The sequence below is a fragment of the Theileria equi genome (assembly GCF_000342415.1).
Source record: "Theileria equi strain WA chromosome 4 map unlocalized gcontig_1105316255041, whole genome shotgun sequence".
Lineage (NCBI taxonomy): Eukaryota > Apicomplexa > Aconoidasida > Piroplasmida > Theileriidae > Theileria > Theileria equi.
Genome location: NW_004668225.1, coordinates 1387664 through 1412449, shown reverse-complemented (window position 1 = coordinate 1412449; position 24786 = coordinate 1387664). Strand labels below are relative to the sequence as shown.

The window sequence follows — 24786 nt, the reverse complement described above, 5'->3', positions numbered from 1 at the left end:
AGATTTATGTTATTGCAGTAACCTCACTCATCTCAAGCTTCTTATAAAATTCCTTCTCTCTTATGACATTCCATTTGCCACGAGACTTTTCATACCAGCCAAATATAATGGCATAGCCCTTCTCTGCGTGCATTCTTAGCAGCTTTGAGTCACCCTTGGAATGGAGTTCACAGAAATAGCAAACTTGATTATCACTGGCAGTCCACACTTCCAAATCTCCATCCACAATCTTTTCTATAAGATGCCCAGGTTGTGAAGAGTAATAGAGAGTGGCAATACCATCCCGATCTTCCTTTACAAGCTTAAACCTTTCATCTTCCTTGAGAGAAGAGATGTCCAAAGTAAACTTTTTTGGAGGATCTGTATTTATTTTCAAGGTTTCAAGCTTTTTCGTATAGTTATAAGTACTTGTATTACTCCAACCCGGTTTACCACGACATCCAGTTTTATCTTTGTATGATCCATGAGCGTCATCTACCTTAACTAGAATAGCTTTTGGCTCACCGTTCTTTAGGAAGGTTACACAGTAAAAACACTTTTCTATATATGGTACAGTTGGTCTATCTCCACCTGATCTTGAATGATCAATAAAACCCGTCCATGTTTGTATTTTCCTTGACAACCTTTCGAATACTTTCCTCTGGCCTCACCAGATGTATCCTCGAAGGAATTCCAGAAATATCTACGTCAACTACCTTGTAGCGAGTATCCGTAACATCCTCAAGATCAATGGTATCCTCATTAAGCTCTTTAGGTGTATCAGGAACAGATTGTTGAGGAACTTGCGGTCCCTCCTGCTTTTCAGTTTGTACTCCTCCGGCAAGCTTCTCGGTGGAATCACAAATGCATTGTTTCAGCATTAACAGTGTACAGAGGATGGTGAGGATCCTCATTTTGCGATGTTACTAATTAGGAACACAGACCATGCATGGGGGTGAAGAAGAGATGATCAGGAAGAAACAGTGCCAGTAGACATTTAAAGCTGAGCTAGATACAGTACTCCAATAGTGTAAAAATAGTGTGATCCTCAATTTACCATAAGGTCTTTCAGAAGAGCCAATATCAGCCCCGAAAAGGCACTATAAAGGGACTACCTCTGAGTGATTATTCTACTGAATTTCCCAATTGAGATGTTATAGAAGTCTCCACGGTTTATGAAAACTGAAATAATCCTGGAGATTGACAGAATGTCCCGGATAAACAGAGATATAACATAACAATTCTTGGTCTAGTTACAAACACCAGGGTGTGTAGAGTATGAACCTAGCGCTACAAATCCTGGATAAGACATACTATTGAGAAAATGGTCCGTATATGAGTTCCAGTGCTTGAGATACAGCTCCCTCATCATGACCTTTGTCCAAGACCCACTTGGCATGCCTCTTGACATAATCTGGTGTATCATCAACACAAAATGAATGGTCACAAAACTCCATAGCTTCTGTATCATTATCTCCATCACCAATAAATCCACAATCTTTTGACGAGAGGCCATAGTGTTCCATGAGCTTCTTCAGACCTATAGATTTATTTACACCGGCAGGATTTATGGTATATAGCCAATTTGAAAGAGTTATTGTCCTTGCATAATCTACGTCTTCGTGGAGACCAGAAAGTTTCATGTCAAATTCCGCGTACTTGATTATCAGAATATTCTCCTGCAAGAGTCCTTCAAGTGTTACCACTTGTGGAATTGGAAGTTTGCGCATTACTGAAAATTTCATTAGCCTTTCATAGAGGGGAGAAAGCGAACATGCACCATGCTCCGTGTAAAATACTACATTTGGAGCCAGCCCCTTTTCAATAAGGAATCTACCAAACTTTTCTAAAAACTCTCTGGTAAATCCTTCGGAATGTGCTATTCTTCCACATTCATCGTAAACTAGCGAACCATTATTGTAAACACCTGGATAGCCCTTGTACCCCGTCCTTTCTGAAAAACCGGAGCCAATTACAGCTAATGACGATTCAATGGATCTTCCTGTAAAAAGTATTAATGTATGCAATGCGATTGTACATGTAAAGCTGAGCGGAGGACTATCCGAACGTAGTGAGGATGAGTGACCGTAATGGGTAGCATGAAAGAAGTAATGTTGTATGCCAAGAGTTAAGGTTAGAGACTCTCTAGCATTCCAGTATACCAACAAGAGAATAGTCTAGAGGGGAGAGTCTCTTGGTCATAGTACTGGCTACTTAGAGTATGGACTATATTTTACATGCGAGTTATTAGTCGTGCAAGTAGAGCGGGGCCCTTCCATACAGCGAGACCGGTAATCGCGCCTCCTGTACCTATACTTGCAATAGATATCCCTGCCTTCTCCCCTCCACTAAGTCCAGGAGAGGAACCCGTTTGAGGTTCAGAGATACCAAGTTCATCATCCTCAACTTCTAATGTATCTGGTGTATACTTAGTAATTTTGCTTTTTAAATTTTCTTCAAGAGTACCAGAATTTTCAAGGTTTATCTTTCCATTATTACTTCGAATATGCTCTATGACACTTAGCATATCACTTACACCTTCACCAACTGTTGTACTGAGAATATATCCCATCCATTGACTGCCATCTTTGCAATAGTAATAGACGTATCTAGGAGATTTTGACTCTTGGGAATTATAAAGGCAAAGTAATTCCAGGAACAACAGGTTGTTGTACTCTGAGCCACTGTAGTTGGCATAAAACCCACCAAAAACTATGCCATGAGGTAACTTATCGGATACTATATCCCCAGTGAGTGTTTTAATAGTCTTTATGGTGAAATTTGGGAAACCGTAACAATGAGTAATGGTATGATAAACGTATGAACCAATGGGTGTGTCTTTTTTGTAGGGGATATAAACTCCATTAGATGTGTATGTTCCATTGGATCCTGCCGATCCTTCTTTCGTCTTTGTTAAATCAATGGAAAGTCCTCTTATATCACCAAGTTTGCTCTTGAGATCAGGAGGTTCTATAGAATCCACTGCAAGTTTGCCATTTGCGGAGATACTTTGGAGAACCTGTCTAAGTCCACCATTTCTCTCATCTATATACGATCCTATCTTACGAATATCCCATTTACCCTCTGAAGTATTTTTTGTGATGTAGCACCGACTGGGAATATAGCCACTAGAATCAATAGCATCAATTAATACCTTTAAATCTATCAGAATAGGATCACCATAACCTTGATAGGAGCTCCCATAGTAAACATAAAACTCTTCAAAAAGGTCATTTGGAAAACCACCATTAACCTTCATATATTTTCTACCTGGAAGTCTAATACCGAGTAGTCTAAATTGACGATAACAGGTCGGGGTATGTCGAACCTTGATAAATCCACCTGTATCTTCATTACCAGTAACAGTGACACTATCACTAATAACTTCAGATATATAGTTATTGTTTGGTCCTTTCTCAAGGCTAAATACTAAGTAATTTTCTCCAACAAGTTTCTTGACAAGCTCACCATCAGTACTGTTAAGTTTAATAATGTCAAATCCTTTATATCTCTCTATGTTACCAAGAACACGACCAAGATCATCATTGTCTAGAGACTGTTTCTTTTGAGGAACAAATTCTGTAAAGGTTACCTTTTCCGGACTTTCAGTGGTGTCTGGATTTAGATAGTATTTGTGACTTCTGTCTAACAGTAATATATGTATTAACAGGAGCCTTTTCTCATCACCATCAAAATACGTTGTAACACTTTTAACTGGTATTGGATACAGTATTATTCCAGGGAGTGTATCTCCCTTAAACAGAAAAGCGGAAAGAGTGAATGATCCCGTAGAACTTCCCTCTGAGTCAGCATATTTATAAGAGTTATATCCTCCTGGAACTTTCGTATCACTATCATTTTTTGTGCATGTTATTCCATATTTCTCGGTAGTACCATCCTTTGGATCAAGATCCAACCGGACTCCACAACTCATACTACATCTTCACTCACTAGTATACTACACTAGTCTCTCTCATAGTGTCTTAATACGCCATACTATCCTATCATTCCTCCACAATCTTCATCCATAGTGGTCATCCATTCATGTCTCAACTGGTGTGAGCAGAATGGTCAGTAGGGATGAATGCCAAGTTAGTACCCTCCTATCTACTCCTCATCCATACATTCATCCTCACTCACAACTAGTTCACCGTATTATAATATGGAACATTCCTCTACCAATAACTGTAAAGATAGGCTCCTATACTGAAGAGTTTTCATAATGGCAATGGTTCTCTACCAAACCTTGGGAACACAGAGAGTCCTCCATTCTTCTAAGGGCTCCCATAGGTCACCTATGCCATTGCTGTTACATCCACCTTGTTCATTCCATAGTGACCTACTCCCTAGTCCTTGACGTCGGTAGGTCACCTGTTTCAGTACTCCTTACAGTCGTACTTGTACAGTGATAATCCTACTAGACAGAAGAGCTCACTGCGTTCGCTATAGTCCCTCATCCTTCGGGACATTTCGCTTTGCTCAAGACATCGCATTCAACTTACCCGTACAAAAGAACGGAACAAAACCCTTCTTTGTGGCTTCTGCGAAAGCTTCAATGTTCTTCTCGAGCCCTGTCGCACTCTTGGTGTAGAAAGTCCCGTCAATGTCGATTCCAAAGTACTTTGGTGGACTCTCTGGCTTTAAAAACTGCGATATGTTGGCCTTGACCGGATGTGTACCGTCAATCTCCATTATTTGCAACTATATGGACCCCAAATTGCGCATTTTACAACCTTGAAATTTAAAGTGCAAACGAACAAATTTTTGGTCAAAATTGCTGGTGGAAAATGCACTTTGAGGCCTTCGTTTTTCTCGGTGGACATGGGGACCAGAGAAAAGCTCCAGAAGCTCAGCCAGGGCCCATAAATTGTCGAATCTCAGGTATTTTCATGATGGCACAAACATGAATGACCGGCCCAAGTTTGGGCTCTCGGGGCGTACAGGGAGCGGACTTGAGGCACTGCCCAGTTGTCGTTTTTTCCCTGGAAGTTTTCCAGAGATTTCAAGGGTAAAATTGGATGGGTCATGATTTAGTCTTGCATAATTGCGAATTATGGCTCAGATATGCTCTGAAGCTGAGGAATGAGGGGAGAATGAATTGCTTCCGCTACACATTAGAAAGAAGAGGTAAGGTGTGAACGCATTAATGGGTAAAGGATGATGAAAAGGAAGGGAAAATGGTGGAATAATGGTGGTTTATTGACTAGAAGATCCTTCTTTGCCATTCAGCTGGGACTTTCTTGGCTCTTTCTAGGCCAACGGATGGTAGTGACGAGTACATATACAGATCATTTTAAGGAATTTCCAGGTATAGGCACACATTTGAGATTTTATTATTCGTATATACCGATTTTAAATGCTAATTTGAGCCAAAGTAAATCTGTGTATACCCTGGAATATCCATGGATTAAGTATACCGATTTTTTGGGTTTTACGGGGCCCTTTTTGTATCCCATTTTGTGTTAAACGAGTTACCCCAATCATCCATAGCACATTGTTCTTGAAAATATAGACTCCTTATCTCTTATAGTCATTATATTGAGAAAAGTGATGACTAGTTGTAGAGGCTCCACCTAAAACGGAAATTAGGACTTTACTCTCTAAATATGACCGTTTGGATTCATTCCCTCATATAAAGCTAAAATTCATACTGTAAAGAAGAAATGGTTGATAATTATTGTTAGTTACACCATCGATTTGCCAATACCGTTGTCATCCTGGTAGTGGATATTTCTGCATGCAAATTTTATAAAATGGTAACTCACGAATTGGTGAATAACTATGGGCTATTTTGGATATTAATTGTATGTCTAAGTGGTTAATGACTAGAAAAATGGACTTTAGAGGATATTTCGCAGGTCACTTTTGTAGTTTATAGAGAACATGTAATGGCGTGATACTGAGTAATGGGAGAGTCAAGCTGGGTTGTCGCCCGTAATTTATGATTAAATAACAGTTATATATGTAACTACAATAGCTAGATACGATTTGTCATCATATGAGGAATAATGGAGCAAACAATGCGATTTGAGGGTTTTCAAGAGTCTCATCCAACTGTACCATATTTCATCCTATAACGTCCGTGAACACGCTTTAAAGTAGTTTTGCAGTAATGTAAAAATAAAGGACCTAGCATAGATTGTAAATTACGCGCAATAAACTGATGCACATTCCAAATATCCCTTCCCATTGTAACATGCAAAAATGCTCTCATTTATTTTTCCACTACCCCTCAACCATCATCGCCTAGATCATAATAATGGGATGTTTACACCAATACTGTAGTAGATGCATCATAGCATTTTCTTGATCATAAGTGCTTATACCTGGTCCGAACTAGAACATAAAATGGTAGACATTAGCATCAAGAAGCATATAAATGAGCATCTTTAGGTAATAAAAATTGATGTAGAGAGACTCTAGAAACGACGTCCATACCAATTTACCATCTTCTAGAATAATAAGGATTGTTTACTCCACATTCCTTTTCCCACTCAAGACTAAAATACGAGGCACCATTGTAGTATATTTGAAGGGTTTTAACAACGCAAACGTAGAGTTAGAATAGCAGTATATAAAGACTCTAGAGGGCTAATATAATGCTCGATTCACCATATACTTACAGAATTATGCAAAGGGCCCCCTCTATCTATCCTACAGTTGTAAATCGGTGGAAGCAACGACGAGTTCCAATAACCCCTCATTTTTATTTAGTGCACATTCAAAGCATTTCACCCATTATGAGAATAAACGTCTTCTTCCTTCCTTTACCCCATGTAGTATCAATCATTCTTCCTTGTTGGTAACATTGCGAAATGAGGATTCTAGCAGTACTATGGACGGTATGTCTACTGGGACTCTGTCATTGCAAAGGCTCCAGAGTTCCCGGCGACAGACCCTTTATCGAGGTTCTAGACGACTACACCGAGGATGAAATTGTAAACGACCATCCCACAAAAGAGACAAGGAAAGGTGGATCTAACGGCAAAAGACAAGTATGGGACATGGCTAATGGGACTGTCTATGAAGGAGGTTATAATGAAGCATCTAGCGAGAATCTTAGGAGTTCACCTCAACAGCCCGTAGAGTCTCCTCGACCTACTCCTGATACTGCTTCTACTCCTAGTAAAGAATCTTCAGTTACTGAGTCAGCTGGAAAAGATGGAGGCGTCCCATCTTTAGAATCGGATCCTGGTACCATTGATGTAAACCATCCAGATTCATCCCTTTGTGATTCTTTTGACTATTATTATGATGATAGCTTAACTAGGCTTATCGCTCCTCTTTCTGGAAAGTCAATAGAAAAACTAAAAGATGATACGAAAAAAATATGGTCATTAGGAAGTGGAGAGATATTGCAACATGCCAAGGTATATCTTAATAAGGATAAGAAAGCAGAAGTAATGTTTGTTGTGGTGAAAAATTCTTCTGGAATAACACGAACATATTATGTAAAGAATGATATCGGTTGGGTAGAAACTTTACTTCCATTTCCTGACAGGATCAATGAAATTAAGGCCAAGGCAACAAACGTCACCATTGACATTGGAAATGAAAAGGATACCGAACAATGTCATCTAATTTCAACTGAACTGCTCGGTCTAAAGGTAAAAATGTTTATTCCTGGATTTGGTTATCATGCCAAGGAAGTTAAGGATGGTGATAAGTCCCTTTGGAAGGCCGCTGAAAATAGTGGTGAGAGGTGCTTATCCTGTGACATTTACACCAAAGAGAATAACAGCCCACTTCTTCTTATAACGATCAAGGATAAGGAATTCAAGTCTGAATATTTTGAGAAGGGAGAAGGGGGATGGAAAAGTACAACAAAAGAAGAGTTTGGTAAGAAAAAGAATGCCATGCAAACCGCCTGAACATAGACATTATTGATGATATATCGTTAACCCGTGATAGATTAACAAATCTTGCATCCCACAAGAGGATTATTTTTCAGCAGAATGGTCACTGTATAAACTATTCATCCATCTAAAGGATGGATGTGTGCTAATTAGCAGTAGTTTTAAACTTTCTATTTTTCAAATACATGCAGTAATGGTATACATTTTCACAGATTAGTTAGTCTGTAGCATAGTATTCAAAGGCCATCTCATTTATTGTCTGCGTAGAATATCATAAGTCAAAAAAATTATCACCACTAATATCCGTTATTGACTCTCAATCTCCATAAACTAGCCATACGAGCGTATTTAAGGCTGTAAAATATGGTTAGATTCTGAATTAAGGACAAATAGACCATCCATATCAACGGCATCACTGATAGGGGAATAAGTAGAATAATGACCAGGTATCCGTAAACTTATCAAGAATCAGTAAATGGGAATCTTAAAGGAAGGAAGCGACTAAATACTCCAAAAATTTAGACAAAACCTACACATTGGATTTGGCCAGTTGACATTTTACGGACGACCTATATGCAGCTCCTCTAACATTTTTATCCTTCTGCCTTCCATACTCTGCAACTTTACTCCTTGCTACACAAGGTCAACTTTGCAAATCAGAGATCTCCGGTGCCATGTATACTTTATATTATTGAATGAATCTTGCCTACGTCCAGTAAAGGACTAATTCCATAACACGAAAGCAACTGCGGTAATACATACTACCGTACATGCACTAAAAAAGCATTAAACTTCGAGTAGGCTTAACAAAGCCAAAAACAGGAACTAACCATAACTGATATTTTAACCATTAAAAGATAAAATACGCGACAAATTAAAATATAGCAAGAGTGCATTATGTGAATCTTTCTGTATTTAAATGTTTTAAAAGTAAAAAGGGTGTAAATCTGCCTCTTTCATATGGTATAGCACCAGATGAATTTTAAAGATTATTAGTTTAGCACCTCTGGGTGTTCAAAATACAAACGTACCTTGAGACCAAAAGAGGTGCGTATGCATACACCAATACCTACCTGAGTGTTTATTGCAAAAGAATACTAATAATAAAGCCTCAATGAACGATCCGTGCATGATGTGAGTACAAACTGTGAAAACGCTCCAAATGCAACATCTGTGACATTTCCAGAGTGGTCTTCCAGCAGTCCCGCTGGAGAGACGTTTGTCTTGTCGTGAAGACGGAAAAGCTCCACCTTTGTTGACCCAACTCCAAGGTAGAAACCAGAATGATCAAACTGTACAACCTTGGGGTCAACATTACAGTCTGCAGATGCAAATACTTGAGCCTTTCTGAGGTCCCACAAAAGTAACGATCCGTTTGACGTTACAGAAGCTAAATGATAGCCATTTTCACTAAATGAAAGGGACGTACAAGCTGAGTCCGCAGGGACGTCAGCGTGGATAGGTTCTTTAGCTGCTGCATCTCTAATGTCCCAAATGTAAATCCCACCATCTTGAGCAGCTCCAGCTGCGATCATACCATCCGGATGATATTTTACAGTCTTACAAACGGATGGGACGTTCCTGAGCATTTTTGTCACCTTTCCAGAGTCAACTGAGAACATTCCCCAAACACCATCGCTTGAGACCGATAGAGCATATTCACCAGATGGGTGTAGAGATAGCGATGTTACTGGAGCCTTGTGATGCTTTAGTACGTAGGCAGTTTTGTAGGAATCATCAAACTGACGCCAGACACGTACAGTTGTGTCAGACGAACCGGACAAGACAATGCTATCTGCAAAGTGCGATTCTACAGCATTAACAGCCTTCATGTGACCGTTTAGTGTACAAATTGTTCTCCCTGAACCCAAGTCAAAATAGACTACATTTCCGTCCGCTCCTCCAGTAAAACAGAAGCTGTCACTTAGGCTTTGCGATTGTTTACTCTTGTCAATTGAAATTGATAAAATCCCTGGTGTAGCAGAGGAATGTAGCCTAAAGTCACCTCTACAAGTGTATTCTGATAGTTTATCATAGCTTGTGTATCCCGACAAATCACGCTTTTTGCGTTCACCGAGTAAGACTTTTGCAAGTTCATGAATACGAGATAAGGCGTCTTCGTCTAGTCCAGTCTCTAGGGATGTGACATCATAATTCGCCCTAAATTGCAAAAGCTGTTGCTGAAGAGCCTCAACTTCCTCAATCGCCTTGTCCCTCTGTTTTATTAAACGAGCAATCACTCTAGTCGCAGCATCGTGCTGGTAAAGCGAATAACTCAATTGCTTGCGAACCTGTAGATGATGTAATGAATGGGAGAAAACGTACCGAATCTACATGAGATCTAAGATTGTAGGTTTCCAATGCCATTGCATCCCATTCGCTTTGAAGTAGAGACAAAAGACCCGGGATACTACTGGCAGTCACAGGCCTCGGCTTTACAGGAGCATCAGCTGTAGATTATTATGAGTGAAATGTGAATTGTATGTAATTGTTCAGGGGAGTATGTAGCCAGAAAAGGTCAGACGGAGGATTTTTGTGTAGAGGTATTCATGGAGTCATCTTCTGTTATGTAAACACTTTCCTGTATCATCCTAGTATTCCAGTATACCAACAAGAGAGTAGTCTAGAGGGGAGAGTCTAATGGTCCCAGTTCTGCCTATTAGCAGTTAGTATATTTTATAAGCGAGCGATTATAAATGAGACTATGGAAGGCCATTTCCATATTCCAATAACCGTTGTTATCACAGTACCTACAGTTCCAAGAGATGCTCCAACTATAGTAACGACGTCGGAGGATGGATCAGGAAAGTGTATAATCCTCAGGTCATCAAGTGTAATCTTCAGTTTTTCACCTTCAAGTTGACCAGTTCTAACAAGCTCTGTCCAAGTATTTGCGTAAAAACGAGCCTTTCTGTAGTAGGTGTACCTGTTCTCGCAAACAAGTTCTACCAATAGCGGTTTATCATGCTGAGCATCACCATTCCAATAGAATATAGATATCTCGGTTAGAGGATCCTCAGATTTTATACCAAGTAATTTCCCTTTATGTTCAATATCTTTTAGCCTAAATCTATTTTCACCGTCATATCTAGAGTGGGTATACCGAGCGTAAGATTGCTCAACAGTGTTCTCGGAAACATTGAACGTTAGGGTATTTCTTCTTGGATTATACGTTGCCTCAGTAGTTTCTGTCTTAGAAGCGTCTAAAATTACTTTAGGTGTAGCATACTTCTTGAGGAGGTTCTGGATGTTGGAAGGATAATCAGCATCTAAATATTGCGGACCTTTTGTACTCAGGCTCTTTTCTTCTTCCCAGTGAGTATCTCCAAAATACCTTATATACCAATGTCTAGAACCTCCAATAAAGAAGTAGATGAGGAAGGGTTTACTATTACCATCCTCAGACCAATAAACATATATATTGCTTACACCGGTTATAAATTGGAATCCAGTTTGTTCTCTACTACCTTCAAAGAATCTGGAAATAAAAGATTGTTTATTGACTACACCATGCAAATAGTAATTTTGTTGATCTCTTGAAGTTGCTTCAAATTGTTGAGATTTACAACCAGGACAATAATACTGTTGTTTCCGCTCAATATCCACAGTATGGGCGCGATTCCTCAAACAGTTCTGTTTATCGAGGTTCTCCTGTAAAGTAACAGTGCTTATACTCCCATCATTATTCCAACGAAAACCGTTAGTAGTAGTGTAATAGTTATTCTCTCCAGAAAGCTGAATTAGGAGAACATTTTCATGACTAGTGTCATATTTCCAATAGTAGATGGAAACACTGGATTCATCTGTTGGTTCCGGTCTTAATAACTGAAGACCTCTACCATGTTTTATAGTCCCAAGCTCACCATTTTCTGGAGTATGTGTAATTTTAGTGTATGAGCTATCTCTATCAGGGTAACTTTCCACTGTTAGGTTAACTCTTTCACCAACTTCATTGGTATAGTAGTATCCTCCATTACCGTCTGGCTTAATTACTCCATCTCCAGGATGCCTATTAATACATACAGTAGCATCATTTTTCCTCCAAAACTTCTCTCTTATGTCTTTAGGGAGAGTTTCATAGTCAAGCTCAGTACTGGTTTCCACCTTTTGTAGGATAACCTTGAGATCCTGATTAGTGAGTCTCTCCTTTCCATTTTCTACAAACTCATCAAACTTGCTATCCTTTGTTATATTTCTGTTAGTGGCTGTGGAGTAATATACTTTATTTTTGGTGGTTATAACCCGTACTGCCAAGAGAGTACTTCCATTTATGGTCCAGTACGTATAAAGTCTTGATAAAGGAACAGTTGGTAAAGAAAATCTTTCAAGTTCAAAATGCCCACACGAGAGTAATTCCAGTTCAAACGATTCTTCTCCTGACTTCTTGTATTCATAGGAATTATATCCTTTTGGACCATCATGCTTCTGGGACCCGTTTATGCCATCACCTGGCTCACTGAGTTTGTTTGGATCTATATCCAGAGTTTTGTAATCTTTTGTCATACCACATCTTCACTCACCAGTATACTAGATTAGTTCCTAACAGTATCTCTAACTCCATACTATCCTACTCATTCTTTCATCCTCCCATAGTGGTAACTCATTAATCTCTCAACTGGTGTGAGCAGAGAGATGATATACTCTCCATACAACTCATCTCCTCAACCAATCTGACCTTTAAGACGTCAAAGCCCTGACTGGTACAAAACTTACTCTTGATGTTCATTAAATCATCCTTGCTGAGTGGTTCTCCTGTGACTGGGCACACTGGAGACTCTTCCAGGTGTTTCTCTATCAGCCTTCTTTCGAAAACGTAGCCGGTTTTGCTCAGGCACGGCTCTTGAGGCTGAGCGCCGCTGATTGAACACAATAGCGTCATATATACTCGGATATTTCCGTCTACAAACTCGTACTAATACAAAGTTATGAATAAGAGCAACTTTGGGGTCCTCGTGGCAAAATCCCCGCAGATTTAAGAAATGGCAATCGACACCCAAACTGGAGATTCCATTCCCCACAGCATCGAGGAATTTTTAGCTTAGAGGATACTTTTTGAGCTCAATATTTGGTCTCTGGATTTACTCTAAATGGGCCACCGGTGGGACGCCAAAGGGCTACTCTGATGGCGACCCTCCGGACACTCGGCTTGCTCGCCCAAATTTTCGTTTTTTCTGGCTTTCTCTTTGTCACATCTGAACGCTCTATAGTTTTTTGTACCTCTCATACGCGATTGTAACTGGTTACCCAAAGAACGGCTAAAAATGGCGCATCTTTGCCCTCGTACAGACTCATCTACCCGTCTAGTCCGTTTCTGGCTACTTTCCCTCACACTTCTCCGAAATATAGCATCCTTTATCCTCTATAGCAATGATATAGTTGTGCTATGACCGCATATTGTCGAGAATTGACAAGCGAGGATCGCTCTCCAGTGCACCTCCGCCGCCTAGGAGTTCGCAGTGCCACAAGTTCGTCCTTGGCTCCTTCATTGCCACATTAGGCGCTAAATTCATCAATTTGTCACAAATCTGTCAGAAATCATTCGTCTACTCTCCTAGGCTGTTCGAGTAGCGTTTCCTACACATTCTGTGGACGTTTACTCGGTATTAATCTACTCAAGATACGTTTAGTAGCGCCAAAATCCACTAGACGATGCCAATTGAGGGACAAGAGCCGGGAGTAGCTTCGCTCAAGGGTGAGTTTGTGGGTGACTTTTCACGTCCATTTAGGCGACGTTAACATCCCGCTGGATGTCTACTGTTCTCTCATAAAGTGTGCTTTGCATAACTCAAGTTTGGGGTTCCAGTCCCCTCTGATAAACTCCAGGGCTTCTGCATGCGATTACACCATAAGGTCAACCATTGACTCGTTGCTCAAAGTTTCCGGAGGATCTGCAGCCCCTGAGCCATCGGGATGTTCCACAGCACAGACTGAACAGCCCAAAGGGGCAAGTCTCCATAAAGTGCCACCAATGGCCAAGGGAAGGTTGGAGGGAGGTATAAAGGACTCCATTGACCAGGTCAAGACTGACCTCATGAGCCATTTCTCGCTCTTTTATGATCTGAGAGAACATTCAATTGCGGACAGACTAGAGATTTTATCGCAAAAGGGGCCAAAAGAAGAAGTTGACAAGGCCCAAGAGAGCTCCAAAGTTTCCAGTGCATGGAACGAGGAGAACGGACGGACCATAAAGAGTAGCATCATGTCAATGGTAGACGGGCTTAGGAGTAAACTAGAGGCTACCACGCAAAAGATTGGCCATTTGGAAGACGAATTGGAACGCCAACTCGGAGACCCAAATTCAAGAGTCTGGGAGAATGATGTCATTTATGCCAAAGAATTCAAGGTAGGTTTATTTTTCACTACACGACCAAATGGAGTATATGGATGTATGGTGGAGCTGGTAAATTTGGAGTCTGTTTTTAGCTCCAGGGTGAAAAGCATGGAGAATGGTGGTCAAGAGATTGCATGTAGTTACTATTTGGGGTAGCAATGGATGTTGAAGATTCTTACGGTGAGCTAGTTGTGAGGGAGGATGAATGTATGGATGAGGAGTAGATAGGAGACTCTCATGGATCTCAGAGCTTTGAAAGATCATACCTTTGAACATGGAGGATGAACATATGAGAACCAACAACTTGATCATATTAGGCTGTAACCCAGAATGTCTGCTCAATCTGGTGTCACCATAAATATAAGGGAGAAGCCTCCTGAAGATCAAAAAGAAACTACATATCCTCCTGGAAGTGGATCTGTTAAAGTAACTAGGGAAGAGGATCCTCTTGGATCTGGATTCTTAAAGTTTACACATAGCCCATCAAGTGGAAATACTTTCCGTGTAGAAAATGTTTTATTTGGAGGTACTCCAGTTTTAGATATAGGAGCTAACACTGGTGATGATATTCAGTATCTGGCAGTATGGTACTGGTTCGGGGACGGTAGCCACAATCAACCTCTTTTGGCAGAGGTACTTAAGGGGGGACAGTATATCTACAGATCCAGCAAAGGAGGTGGTACTAGCTGGAGTCCACTTTCTGGAAAAGAAACCCATCAACATGATAAACTCACCGGTAAGGAACTGGAACAGAAACTAGATGATCTTAACTGCCAACATAATAATGCAGTTACCCTAAATCTAACATTTCATAATTCTAGCACTCTTTCTGAGCAAAATGTCGTTAGGAGTGGTAGGAACACATACTGTTGCAGTGGTAGTCATAATGGTGGAAAGAGGGTCTCCGTTGAGAAAGTAAAAGTTCGTTGTACACGGGGTCATAACAGTGCCGACTGTTACAAACATGAGATTATTTCTGGTGGGTCCAGAGTTGCAAAGATAAGGTACTATCTTGGTAATACTGATACTAATACTCATGCTAATAGAAGACGTATAACTTCTAGTAATGAACTACAGTTCCCTATCACAAGCTCAGTTAGTGTATATGCATTATACTGCAAACAGAATCCGGTACTAATCTATGTGGAAGGGGATGGAAATAATGGAACAAATGAATGGTACCAAAAGCCTACTGGTAGTAGTAATGGCAATGAAGAGTGGACAAGAGTAGGAAATCTGAATGGTATAACACCAGGGGATTTCGGTAAACTTGAATGTAACCAATGGAATAAACTTAGAGAGGCGCTAAACAATATTTCTGGATGTACAGGCTTGAGAATATGTTCTATTCCTCCTCCACCACCGCCTCCACCTCTACCTGGAGGTGCTGGACCTATAGAACCTTCTGGTAGTGGAGCTACTGGAGGAGACCCTATTGCAGGTTTACTTGGCAAATTACTTGGAAGATTCACTTCTAGAGCTATTGGAATTGTTAGTGATAAAGAACTTCTCGGAAACTTGGCTGATATTGGAAAAATAGGATTAGATATAGCTGGTACAGTTGGCAAAGATACTATAGAGGCAACTGCTGAACTGACTAAAGAGACCCTTAAAAAGGTTACTGCTACTTCTACTACTACTACTACTGATCACACTCCTGAAGCTCTTAAAACTGAACCTCAACCAGCCCTTCCTGGTGAATCTACTCCTACTATACCTTCTACTCCTCTTTCTCCTGCTGGATCTACTACTCCCTCTCCTCCACCTCATAATGCTTCTCAAGGTCAAGAAGCTACTTCTGAACCTATTGTCCAAGTTCCTCTTGCTGCTGGTATGACTTTAGGATCAATCTTGGGAACATCCTCTGGTACTCTTGCTGGAGCTGGTGGTCTTACTGGATTTGGCTGGTGGATGTTTAAACGTTCTAGAGGAGACCCTTGGGTTAGACAGATTTAAGTGTCTATGGAGATACTCTAGATGTTCCTATTGAATCTGCACTGAGTAGTTGGTCTAATGTAGTACTGCTATGGACAAACAGAATCTCATTGACGATATTTTGAATATAGTGGATCCATGATGAGATTTCTACACTTTATCCAGCACCATTAAAGCTACCACTCTCGCATTTTATCTCTCTTGTGTGCATGCAATGTTCACTATACACATTTACACTAATTTACAGCCGATAAAGCACGATATTGAGGACTATGACGAAATGAGGGAACACGTAAGGAACCTTTACATCCACTTGAATGAGCAAGTCAAGAGGAACCAGCAAAAGATTGACGCCATGCAAAAGAGACTTTTGATCCTCACCGCACACGAGAGAATACTCCAAAAGAAGCAAGCAAACGATACCAGAGTTGCGCTCTAGAGTCTTTTACCGGCATAATTAGGGATATAAATGGTTCGCCAAGAAGATTCGCAAATGTAGTAAGTCATCAAACATGCAGTGCAAACTATAAAACATTAAAGAGGCCAGTTGCCAGAAACAAGGTGGCCACAACTTGTGGATTTAAAGAGTTTCCAAGCAGTCCATAGAGCTGTTTGTTTGATAAATTCCTTGGAAACTTTAGCGATGTGTATCCATCTTTATCACCATTAGTGCATGCACAGTCGAGAGATGTGAGAAATGGAACAAAGGCAAACTTTTGTTCATCAACCCTGAATCCCATTAGTCTAGCAACTTCTTTAGGACTAAAGTAGCGTATCGAGTTGCTGTATACCGCAAGGTTTTCTAGCCTGTTGTCATCTTTATAGCTCTCTGGATCAGGTCCACCAAAACACCAGACACTCCCAGTTCCGTTGATGAATCTGCCATAGTTTTTGGTAAAGCACATTGTATAGCTTCTCCCTTTATAGGTTGGATCCTTGTAGACAATGTCAAAGGAGAGTGACTTTCTGCATGCTAGTATGGACTCGGGGATGTTGAAGATGGAATCGTGCGCATCATTCTCCTCATTTAAAAATTCCAAAATCGGTGCCTTTACCAGAGCCTCCTTTCTTACTCCATATCTCTCATAGAAACTATTTGGGAGTTCGGTAATGAGGTCTAGAGGTCCATAGTGGCGTAGGTACTCTGGGAATCCATCAAGTTTTGCTGTAATGTATAGCCTAGTCCTCTCATTTGGGAAGCCAAATTGTAACGTTGAGAGCTTAAAGCTGAGCACCTTGTAGCCTCTGATTCTCAAAGCTGCGATAAAAATGCGATAGTCTACCGAATGGTAAAATTCCTTGATATTTTCCAGGAAAATGTAAAGCGGTAGCTTCTCTGGGTCTGTAGAAAGAATGAGTCTTGTTATCCTCAAAATTGGCGCCCTTCTACCGTCAAAGTTTGGTGCACTTTCAATCTCCTTGATGCGCTCACAAATCCCCTCTGCAGTGCCCATTTCTGTACATTTGGCTGTGGGTTCAGAGGATGAGTTCTCGTTCTCTTGAGCGGTTCCTTGAGTTGTAGACGTCTTTAAATCGTCTCTTGTGCCTAAAGAATGAGTGGATTCATCCATAAATTCGCCACAGACATCCAAACTACCGCCGCCCTGGAGACTCAATTCACTGGGCGACCTCCTGGAGTAAGGCTGGCATGGAGGAGAGATTGCGCACACATGGAACCGTCCATTCTCATTGAAAAAGCCCAAATCGAGTGCGTTAATGTCCAGGCTGATGGCCTTGTGTTTCTTCTCGACTCCAAACGAGTCGATATTGTACTCCAGTACCTCATTTGTCACGTTATTGATGTCTATACTCATGTAATCAAAGCTTAACTCGTCCATTGAGTGCAAATGTGTAGCTTTATGACCCGCATCTTCTTCCGCGGACTGAGACAGCTCGTCTACCGAGCGAAAACCATCACCTGAATGACGTTTATGAGTCAAAAACGGCAAACCATCGCAAAATGATCTAAAAGATGGACATGAATGACAAAAATTTGTGGAATCCTGCGTATGCGGGACCAAATGGTTAAAATGTGTGCGCAGGGCATAGAAAAAGGCATACTTCATGCCTCCAATGCCGCTAAAGAGTTCCAAAAACCTGACTGTCTCCATTGCGATATTATAAAGTGTGCCAGTCATTCTCACCAGCACCCGCCATTTTACCGAATATGTAAAAGCTAAAATGCGCCTTGGCCTACGGCTAGAGCATATAAAGCAGCTCCTCTGCTTGGTGCCTTTGTTCAACTCCCTCCTTGATGAGTGGATATAGCGGGACCATTGCGTCTTGATGGCCAATGTACAGATTATTGTACACTCTCCAGTAAGCCTCTCTCACCTGAATGTGCATGTATGAGCGTATAGACAAATGAATTTCTGCCCTAAATGTACAAAGCTTACCTTGCGAGCAGGATGAAAGAGTCCCTGTACGGTGTAGTTAAAAAGTATTGCAGGTCCGAGGGAAACCCTGAAACCGTCAATGGCATCAAAGACGGATTGAGTCAAATGTGGTGAAGTCTCGAACACGTTTGGCCAAACGTAATTTAAAAGGTGAATGAGAGCGTCCTCGCAGTTTAGTCCAAAGACTCCCAAAGCCAAATGTTTGCAGGTCCATGCAGCGGTTTGTCGATGTACTAAATCCCTACACATGAGGGCATCTTCCAGCAGTGGAGTGATGGCGTAAATGTAATCCTTTGCCATCTCACCAATGTACTCAAACATAAAACACAGAGCCTTGAGAATACCAGTTTGCACATTCTGATCCGGAACCCTGTACTCATTCATCATGGCTGGAAGAACAGAGTAGGGAAGACACGTTTCAGCTACAATGGCAATAGCAATTGTTGTACAAATACGCAACTGACGTTCTTGTACCTTTAGATGATTCAAAAGGGTAGACAGGACATCGTGAGGTCCAATCGTTCTTGCAATGTAACCAAAAGTGTTGACTGTGGCCCTTCTAATGCTCTTTTTGTTAGCCTTTAAAAGATCTAAAAGATCAAAACAAATGCGATCCCACTCCTTGGGAGATACCAAATCACCTCCCCTATCAGCAATTCTACCAATCAACTCAATCACGTTTTCCTGGACCTTCTCATGTCTGTTCTTTAAAATCGGAGTTAACCTTGGAAGCAAGTCCTTTATTGGAGGAGTCATTTGTGTCATTCCAACCACACTCACAATTGCCTTTAGAGCACCCAAAATGCTTCCCAAGACCTCCGGATACTCTTCACCAAGGTATTCGTAAAGGTAAAGGCCAAGATGTCCAAGCATTTGTTCTTCTCCACACAATTTCATAACACCTGCAATTTTTGCGATTAAATCAGCTGCCTGTTGGCGAGTTCTAGCGGATTGGGTACCCAATCTCCACCTTACAAGTCCAGTTATTTGTGGTAGATATGGACGTACTCTTAGTCCTAAAACATGCACAAGGGTACCAAATGAATCCAAAAGGGCACCAGAATCGTCACTAGCCTGTTCCTGGAAAGCATATAACATACCATCAACGAGCATTTCCTCTAGCCTTTGTTCAATTTCCAGGATCGCAGTATTGGAACCTTCACGTTCGTCTGTGGGTCTAATAGCCTGTATAAGCACAGCCTCAATAGCTTGTGCAACCATTCTTCTAAATGGCTCGGAAGGATCCTTTAGGTCTTCTACAAGTCGATTTAAAACTTCAGAAGCGCCAACTTTACTCGCAATTTCAACAGTTGTCTCAACCAAGAGTTCGGAATTTTTTGTATCTAGAGAATTCCTAACAATCCAAAACTTTTGGAAAAATGGGCCTAAAATATCACTCTTGATATAATCTGGAGTGACACCTTCAGTAGCTACACACTGTCTAACGACCTTTAGAACAATTGCTTTCATTTCTTCATCCGGGGTGGAGAATTCATTTACCAAAATGAGCATAACTTCTCTAGTATAATAATTGGCATAGTACGGGTCCATTAGTGGGATAATCATTCCAATGGCCTTTAGGAAAGCGGCAAGACCCTTTCCCTTGTGCTCTGTGATACCCTTCCATAGAGGTCTAAGTACACAATCAAATGCTTCAATACCGTAAGGAGCACTAGCCTCAGCCAACGCTGCCAATGCAAGTGCCGTAATTGTTCTAACCTTTTGTTGTTCATCCTGGAGACCATGTGCAATGATTTCTACCAATTGCCTCAAATGTGGAAGTACTGCACATCCGACCAAAATTGCAGTCTGCTGGACAATTTTAATACCCGTGTGACGCGCTTGCCAGCTCTTTTTAGATTGGCAAACAGCCTTTAAAAATAGAATTAGAGATGGGATACCCACTGCACTTGCAACGACCGCAAAGGCTCTTGCAGTTGTATTCCTTACATATTCATCGGCATGATCAATATCAGGTCTGAGAGTACCAATCATAGTGGCAAGACCCGCCGCTTTTGTGAGATTGGAAATAATTTCACGCCCCTCAACACGCGCGTAGTAGTCCTCATCGATCAACAGAGGCTCTATAACCGTTAAAATGTTACGGACGTGTGGACGCACGGAGTCTTCAAGTTTGTACAGAATTCTGTCAATGACTTTCACCATCAAATGTCTTTCCTGGTCTTCCAGAGAACTCGACATCATAAGGGGCAATATAGCTTCAAACAGTGCCTTGGCACCAAAGTCCCGCGCTTTGCTTGTTAAAAGACGTAAAGCCTGCCTCCTCAATTGCGGAGTTCCATTTTTAACCTTTAGCAACAGGGCAAGGATTCTGCGATTTGTAATTTCGTCGGCCGTTAAATCTTCCTCAGTGGCATCATCGAATAGTTTTCCGAAAAAGTGTTGATCTTCTGCCTTAATTTCTACATCTTGTAGCAAGGATGGTGTTCCTGGAATATCATAAGGTTTTCTAGCATCTTCTTGGATCGTAAAAACTGGTGTAGCAGCAGGAGCAAATGCACTTGTAGCTCTCCTATATGGTGTGTAATCTGGAGGTGGCTGTACAATTTCGTATCCCTCAACCGGAAGTAGCTCATCTAATTCGTCATCTGTCATGTATCTGTTTCTGTCACCTACACCCATCTGAATCTTGAACTTGAGCATAGATTCCGGGATAGTAATTTGAGGAGTTAGCGGAGTTGATATACCATAACCTACAAATAAATGTTGGATTGTATATTGTGTTATAGACGGAAACCATGGTAAGTATGATGTGCAGAGGATTTAGTGGTGATTGCCGAAAATTATAGTAATTTATTTAGAAGTACATAAGTCCTAGCATTCCAGTATACCAACAAGAGAGGAGTCTAGAGGGGGAGTGTTCTACTATATGGAAGTAATTAGGGTTGTAACTATAGTACCCCAAAACTTCTTTACTAAACCAACAACAGTTCCTAGTGCAACAAAGCCTCCTAGTGCTCCACCACCAATTTCAGCGGCGTGAGTTTTAAAAAACTCGGCTATCTTCTTACCAATGTCCTGTTGACTAGCAGAGCTTGGTCCAATACCAGCAGTATCTTCCTCTTCTACTTCATCACCATCTTCATTATTTTCACCACCTCCACCATCTTCACCCTTTTGACCAGGAGTACCATCAGGTCCCTTAGGTCCTCTATCACCTTTTTCACCAGGTGGACCAACACCATCTTGTCTACTACCAGATTCTTCTTGACCACCTTCAGGTTGATCAACAAGTTCTTGTTTTTTAGTAGTTTCTTTTTCACCATCTTCATCAGCTTTAGGTCCTTGAGCTCCAGAAGGCCCACCTCTTCTACTACCACCTCTAGAACCGCTAGAACCACCCGAGCCTCTGCCACCTGAAGGGGATCCATGTCCAGCAGTAGTAGAAGTATCACTTGCATGTGGACATCCAACAATTCGAAGTTCCTTGCAAATTTTGTTAAGCTCTTGCTTAATGGAATCTGTTATGCCAGAAGAACTTGGTGCGTGGCTTTTTAGGGAACTCAGACCAGTGTCTACCCAAGTGTCACTTCTTCCAACAGTTCTCAACCATGAACTTCCTGATCCTTGGTTCACATATAGCAATAGTGGCTTGCTGAGGTCATTACCACAGAAGTAGGCATAAATCCCGGTAATTCGTCCAGAAAGGTTTGGAAAAGTGTGAGTATTACTTCCGTCTGTAAACCTGTGAACATTAAAAGTAGCACCATTTGGAAGGTGTATATATGAAGCATATCCGGCAGGAACGTGGTTAGCGTTCGGGAAGACTTGAATCTTATTATGCCCATTCATTCCACAGCAATATCTACCCCTATTGGATAGATTTGCTACAACAATATTGTTTTGTGTACAGTTTTGTTTATCTAGATGACTAGTGATATTAGTCTTGGTTATGCCATTTGCTCTGTTTAACGTATTTTCAAATGTGTAATACTCGTATTGCACTCCACTAAAGGGCACTAGTCCTATGACTAATGGTTTAATCCTATCTCTGTCAGTTGAAGAGTAATATACATTAACCTCCTGATATTGTTTAGAAATATCCCTTTTCCCCAATGAATATACATTGCTGCCGTATACAGCTGAGAGAACTCTCATTGGAGAACCAGGGCCAAATGTATGGGTATACTTATCAAAGCCTTTATTATAATCAGAGCATGTCACCTGCACAGTAGGAATGTTCACTGACTCCGAACCACAATCCTTTGGAGGGGGCTCTCCTTGTTTAACAGAAGGATGACCACAGTAACCTTTATCAGCTTCTGCTTGAAGTTGTATGATTACCAGATTTTTGAACTTCTCATTGAGTTCACCTAGCACTCTCTCATAGTCTGATAAAGTAGCTGGATATACAACCCTTTCAACACTTTCCCATCTGTTACTAGTGTCATTTTTTCGCTTATAATAGGTTAAATTTGATGTACCTAGACCAATTATCAGTGGAAATGAATTGTGTTTATCACTTAACCAGTATAGCACTTCCACTGTCTTATGATCTTTAAATCCAACCTGACTAAATCCCCCTTGCTTATTATTCCCATGATTTATAGCCTTTAGTTCGTAAGTAGTTGGTGACCACTCACCACCTTCCGGAAGTTTATGTTTATAAATTTTGTAGTTACAAAATCGTTCCTTTTCCTCATTTTCATCCCTCTTTTTAATCTCTGGTTCATCCATCCTAGTGAGGCCTATAGAATTTCCATAGTATGTGATTGTACCATTATTTTTAGCATCTTTGGAAATATCTATGACAGAATACGTACCACCCATATACTGCCCTCATCCGTGTTCCTCCATTTTTAATCAGATTCCTCCATCCCTACCCATTGATGTACCTCTCTCTTCCTCTTCCAATGTCTCAACTGGTGTTAGCATCCTCACTTAATCACCGCTAAATCCTCTGCACTCTTACAGGATAAATAAATAGTACTAGTTTCCATATAATCTGCAAAGGTCATGTATACTCACCTTCAAGACCCATTGGAGTAGCTCCTGGAGTCATTGCCTCCATTTGAGGCGTCTTGTCCCATCTGGACATTCTCTTCTTTTCTGGTCCAGGCGTTTCACCATACATTGGTGTCTCTCCATAACCAGGGGTAGCTCCATTTAGTGGCGTAGGAGTCTCTGGGACATCATCACTGGACCACCTATCCTCAGAGGAAAACTTTGAGGTTCTCCTCTTGCTAACTACTGCTGAAACTTCTTCACTCATTCCATGTTTTGCTATATGTCTACTGATTTCAGCTCTTTGTCTTTCAATCTCTGCTTCCTTCATGATATCTGCATAGGTACGTACTTCCGGACCAGGTGTTTTATCCGAAAACGGATCAAACCGCTCTGGTGAAAGCTTAGCCTTGAGCCTCTGTCTTCTATAATCATCTTCTCTTGCGTAAATACTCTTTTTATTGCCCATATAGTCGTCCTCCATCTCGGAGGGGTCTCTGGAGGTGTCCTCTGAGCCCATTCTGTCCTAGCTGAAATTTAAGGACCAATTTTATCGTTTCCTTGTAAACCCAGAGGAATATAAGTACAACCCGGAAGAATTCTCTCGTTAACCCCGAAGTTTTACCGTCAACTTTGGAGTCTGTCCAAAAATTGGCTCCTAGAACCAAAAATCCGCGGCCTTTGTCTCTTTATGTATTAAAATTATAGATTCCGTTGTTGTTTATGCCAAATTTAGATGTTTTTGGCCAATTTTAATCGACACTCGGCCCACATCAACAGATGCTCGAGTATCCCGTTCAAAATCCCGATACACAGACACAATACAATTGAAAAAATTAAAATTATGGACAATCAAAGAGAAAACGCTTAAAATGGCATATGATCTGAGATACACTGAAGCACACCCCATGGGTCCCCTTTTTTGGGCTAAATGAGGACTACCAGCGCCAGTTTTTTCTCATTTTTATCTTTACCTTCCATTCTTACGCTTGGGTAAAGATGGACTCGACTTATGGTCTCCCAGTTGCAATTCTTCGAGATTCCAAAGGGTCCCTAGACGCTCTCTCAACTTTTCGGTAGTCGTCCACTGGGTGCTCATTGCTAGAAATTGGAGCGGTATTGGTAGGTACTGACGAGTTTCTGCGGGAATCCATTGGTATGGCCCTCCAGGCGTAAGAATGGACCGCGGAATAAAGGGTGAGTGAAAATCTACCACTGTAAATAGTAATAAAGGCTACTGCATAGGATAGATGCGATAGCGATTAAAAATACACACTAGACACGGTGGTCATTCAGTTGGTAAAAGTCTAGAGTACAAAAAACT

General features: G+C 41.0%; 8 protein-coding genes across 8 annotated transcripts, besides 1 other annotated feature; 3 read left to right on the top strand and 5 right to left on the bottom strand.

Moving 5' to 3' along the window:
- Positions 1 to 4: 4 nt before the first annotated feature.
- On the bottom strand, positions 5 to 860 carry BEWA_050720 (hypothetical protein; the record flags this gene model as incomplete). The annotated part of the gene is made up of 2 exons (XM_004831999.1): positions 5 to 570; positions 635 to 860. 2 exons carry the CDS (start codon positions 858 to 860, stop codon positions 5 to 7), a joined length of 792 nt encoding a protein of 263 aa, XP_004832056.1.
- Positions 861 to 1292: 432 nt separating this feature from the next.
- BEWA_050710 (haloacid dehalogenase-like hydrolase family member protein) lies at positions 1293 to 4671 on the bottom strand (the record flags this gene model as incomplete). Its single annotated transcript, XM_004831998.1, has 2 exons — positions 1293 to 1981; positions 4482 to 4671. The coding sequence occupies 2 exons, from the start codon at positions 4669 to 4671 to the stop codon at positions 1293 to 1295; spliced, it is 879 nt and encodes a 292-aa protein (XP_004832055.1).
- A 2123-nt stretch (positions 4672 to 6794) lies between these two features.
- On the top strand, positions 6795 to 7850 carry BEWA_050700 (signal peptide containing protein; the record flags this gene model as incomplete). Its single annotated transcript, XM_004831997.1, has 1 exon — positions 6795 to 7850. The coding sequence occupies one exon, from the start codon at positions 6795 to 6797 to the stop codon at positions 7848 to 7850; it is 1056 nt and encodes a 351-aa protein (XP_004832054.1).
- Positions 7851 to 8721: 871 nt separating this feature from the next.
- Positions 8722 to 12714, bottom strand: BEWA_050690 (conserved hypothetical protein; the record flags this gene model as incomplete). The annotated part of the gene is made up of 4 exons (XM_004831996.1): positions 8722 to 10126; positions 10161 to 10285; positions 10586 to 12307; positions 12549 to 12714. 4 exons carry the CDS (start codon positions 12712 to 12714, stop codon positions 8933 to 8935), a joined length of 3207 nt encoding a protein of 1068 aa, XP_004832053.1. The 3' UTR covers positions 8722 to 8932.
- A 770-nt stretch (positions 12715 to 13484) lies between these two features.
- BEWA_050680 (conserved hypothetical protein) lies at positions 13485 to 14322 on the top strand (the record flags this gene model as incomplete). The annotated part of the gene is made up of 2 exons (XM_004831995.1): positions 13485 to 13527; positions 13562 to 14322. The coding sequence occupies 2 exons, from the start codon at positions 13485 to 13487 to the stop codon at positions 14320 to 14322; spliced, it is 804 nt and encodes a 267-aa protein (XP_004832052.1).
- A 174-nt stretch (positions 14323 to 14496) lies between these two features.
- BEWA_050670 (hypothetical protein) lies at positions 14497 to 16122 on the top strand (the record flags this gene model as incomplete). The annotated part of the gene is made up of 1 exon (XM_004831994.1): positions 14497 to 16122. One exon carries the CDS (start codon positions 14497 to 14499, stop codon positions 16120 to 16122), a length of 1626 nt encoding a protein of 541 aa, XP_004832051.1.
- Positions 15786 to 15813: a microsatellite.
- Positions 16123 to 16625: 503 nt separating the features above from the next.
- BEWA_050660 (hypothetical protein) lies at positions 16626 to 18239 on the bottom strand (the record flags this gene model as incomplete). The annotated part of the gene is made up of 2 exons (XM_004831993.1): positions 16626 to 18019; positions 18053 to 18239. The coding sequence occupies 2 exons, from the start codon at positions 18237 to 18239 to the stop codon at positions 16626 to 16628; spliced, it is 1581 nt and encodes a 526-aa protein (XP_004832050.1).
- Positions 18240 to 18300: 61 nt separating this feature from the next.
- BEWA_050650 (splicing factor 3B subunit 1, putative) lies at positions 18301 to 23982 on the bottom strand (the record flags this gene model as incomplete). The annotated part of the gene is made up of 4 exons (XM_004831992.1): positions 18301 to 18435; positions 18498 to 21211; positions 21419 to 23206; positions 23487 to 23982. 4 exons carry the CDS (start codon positions 23980 to 23982, stop codon positions 18301 to 18303), a joined length of 5133 nt encoding a protein of 1710 aa, XP_004832049.1.
- Positions 23983 to 24786: the final 804 nt, after the last annotated feature.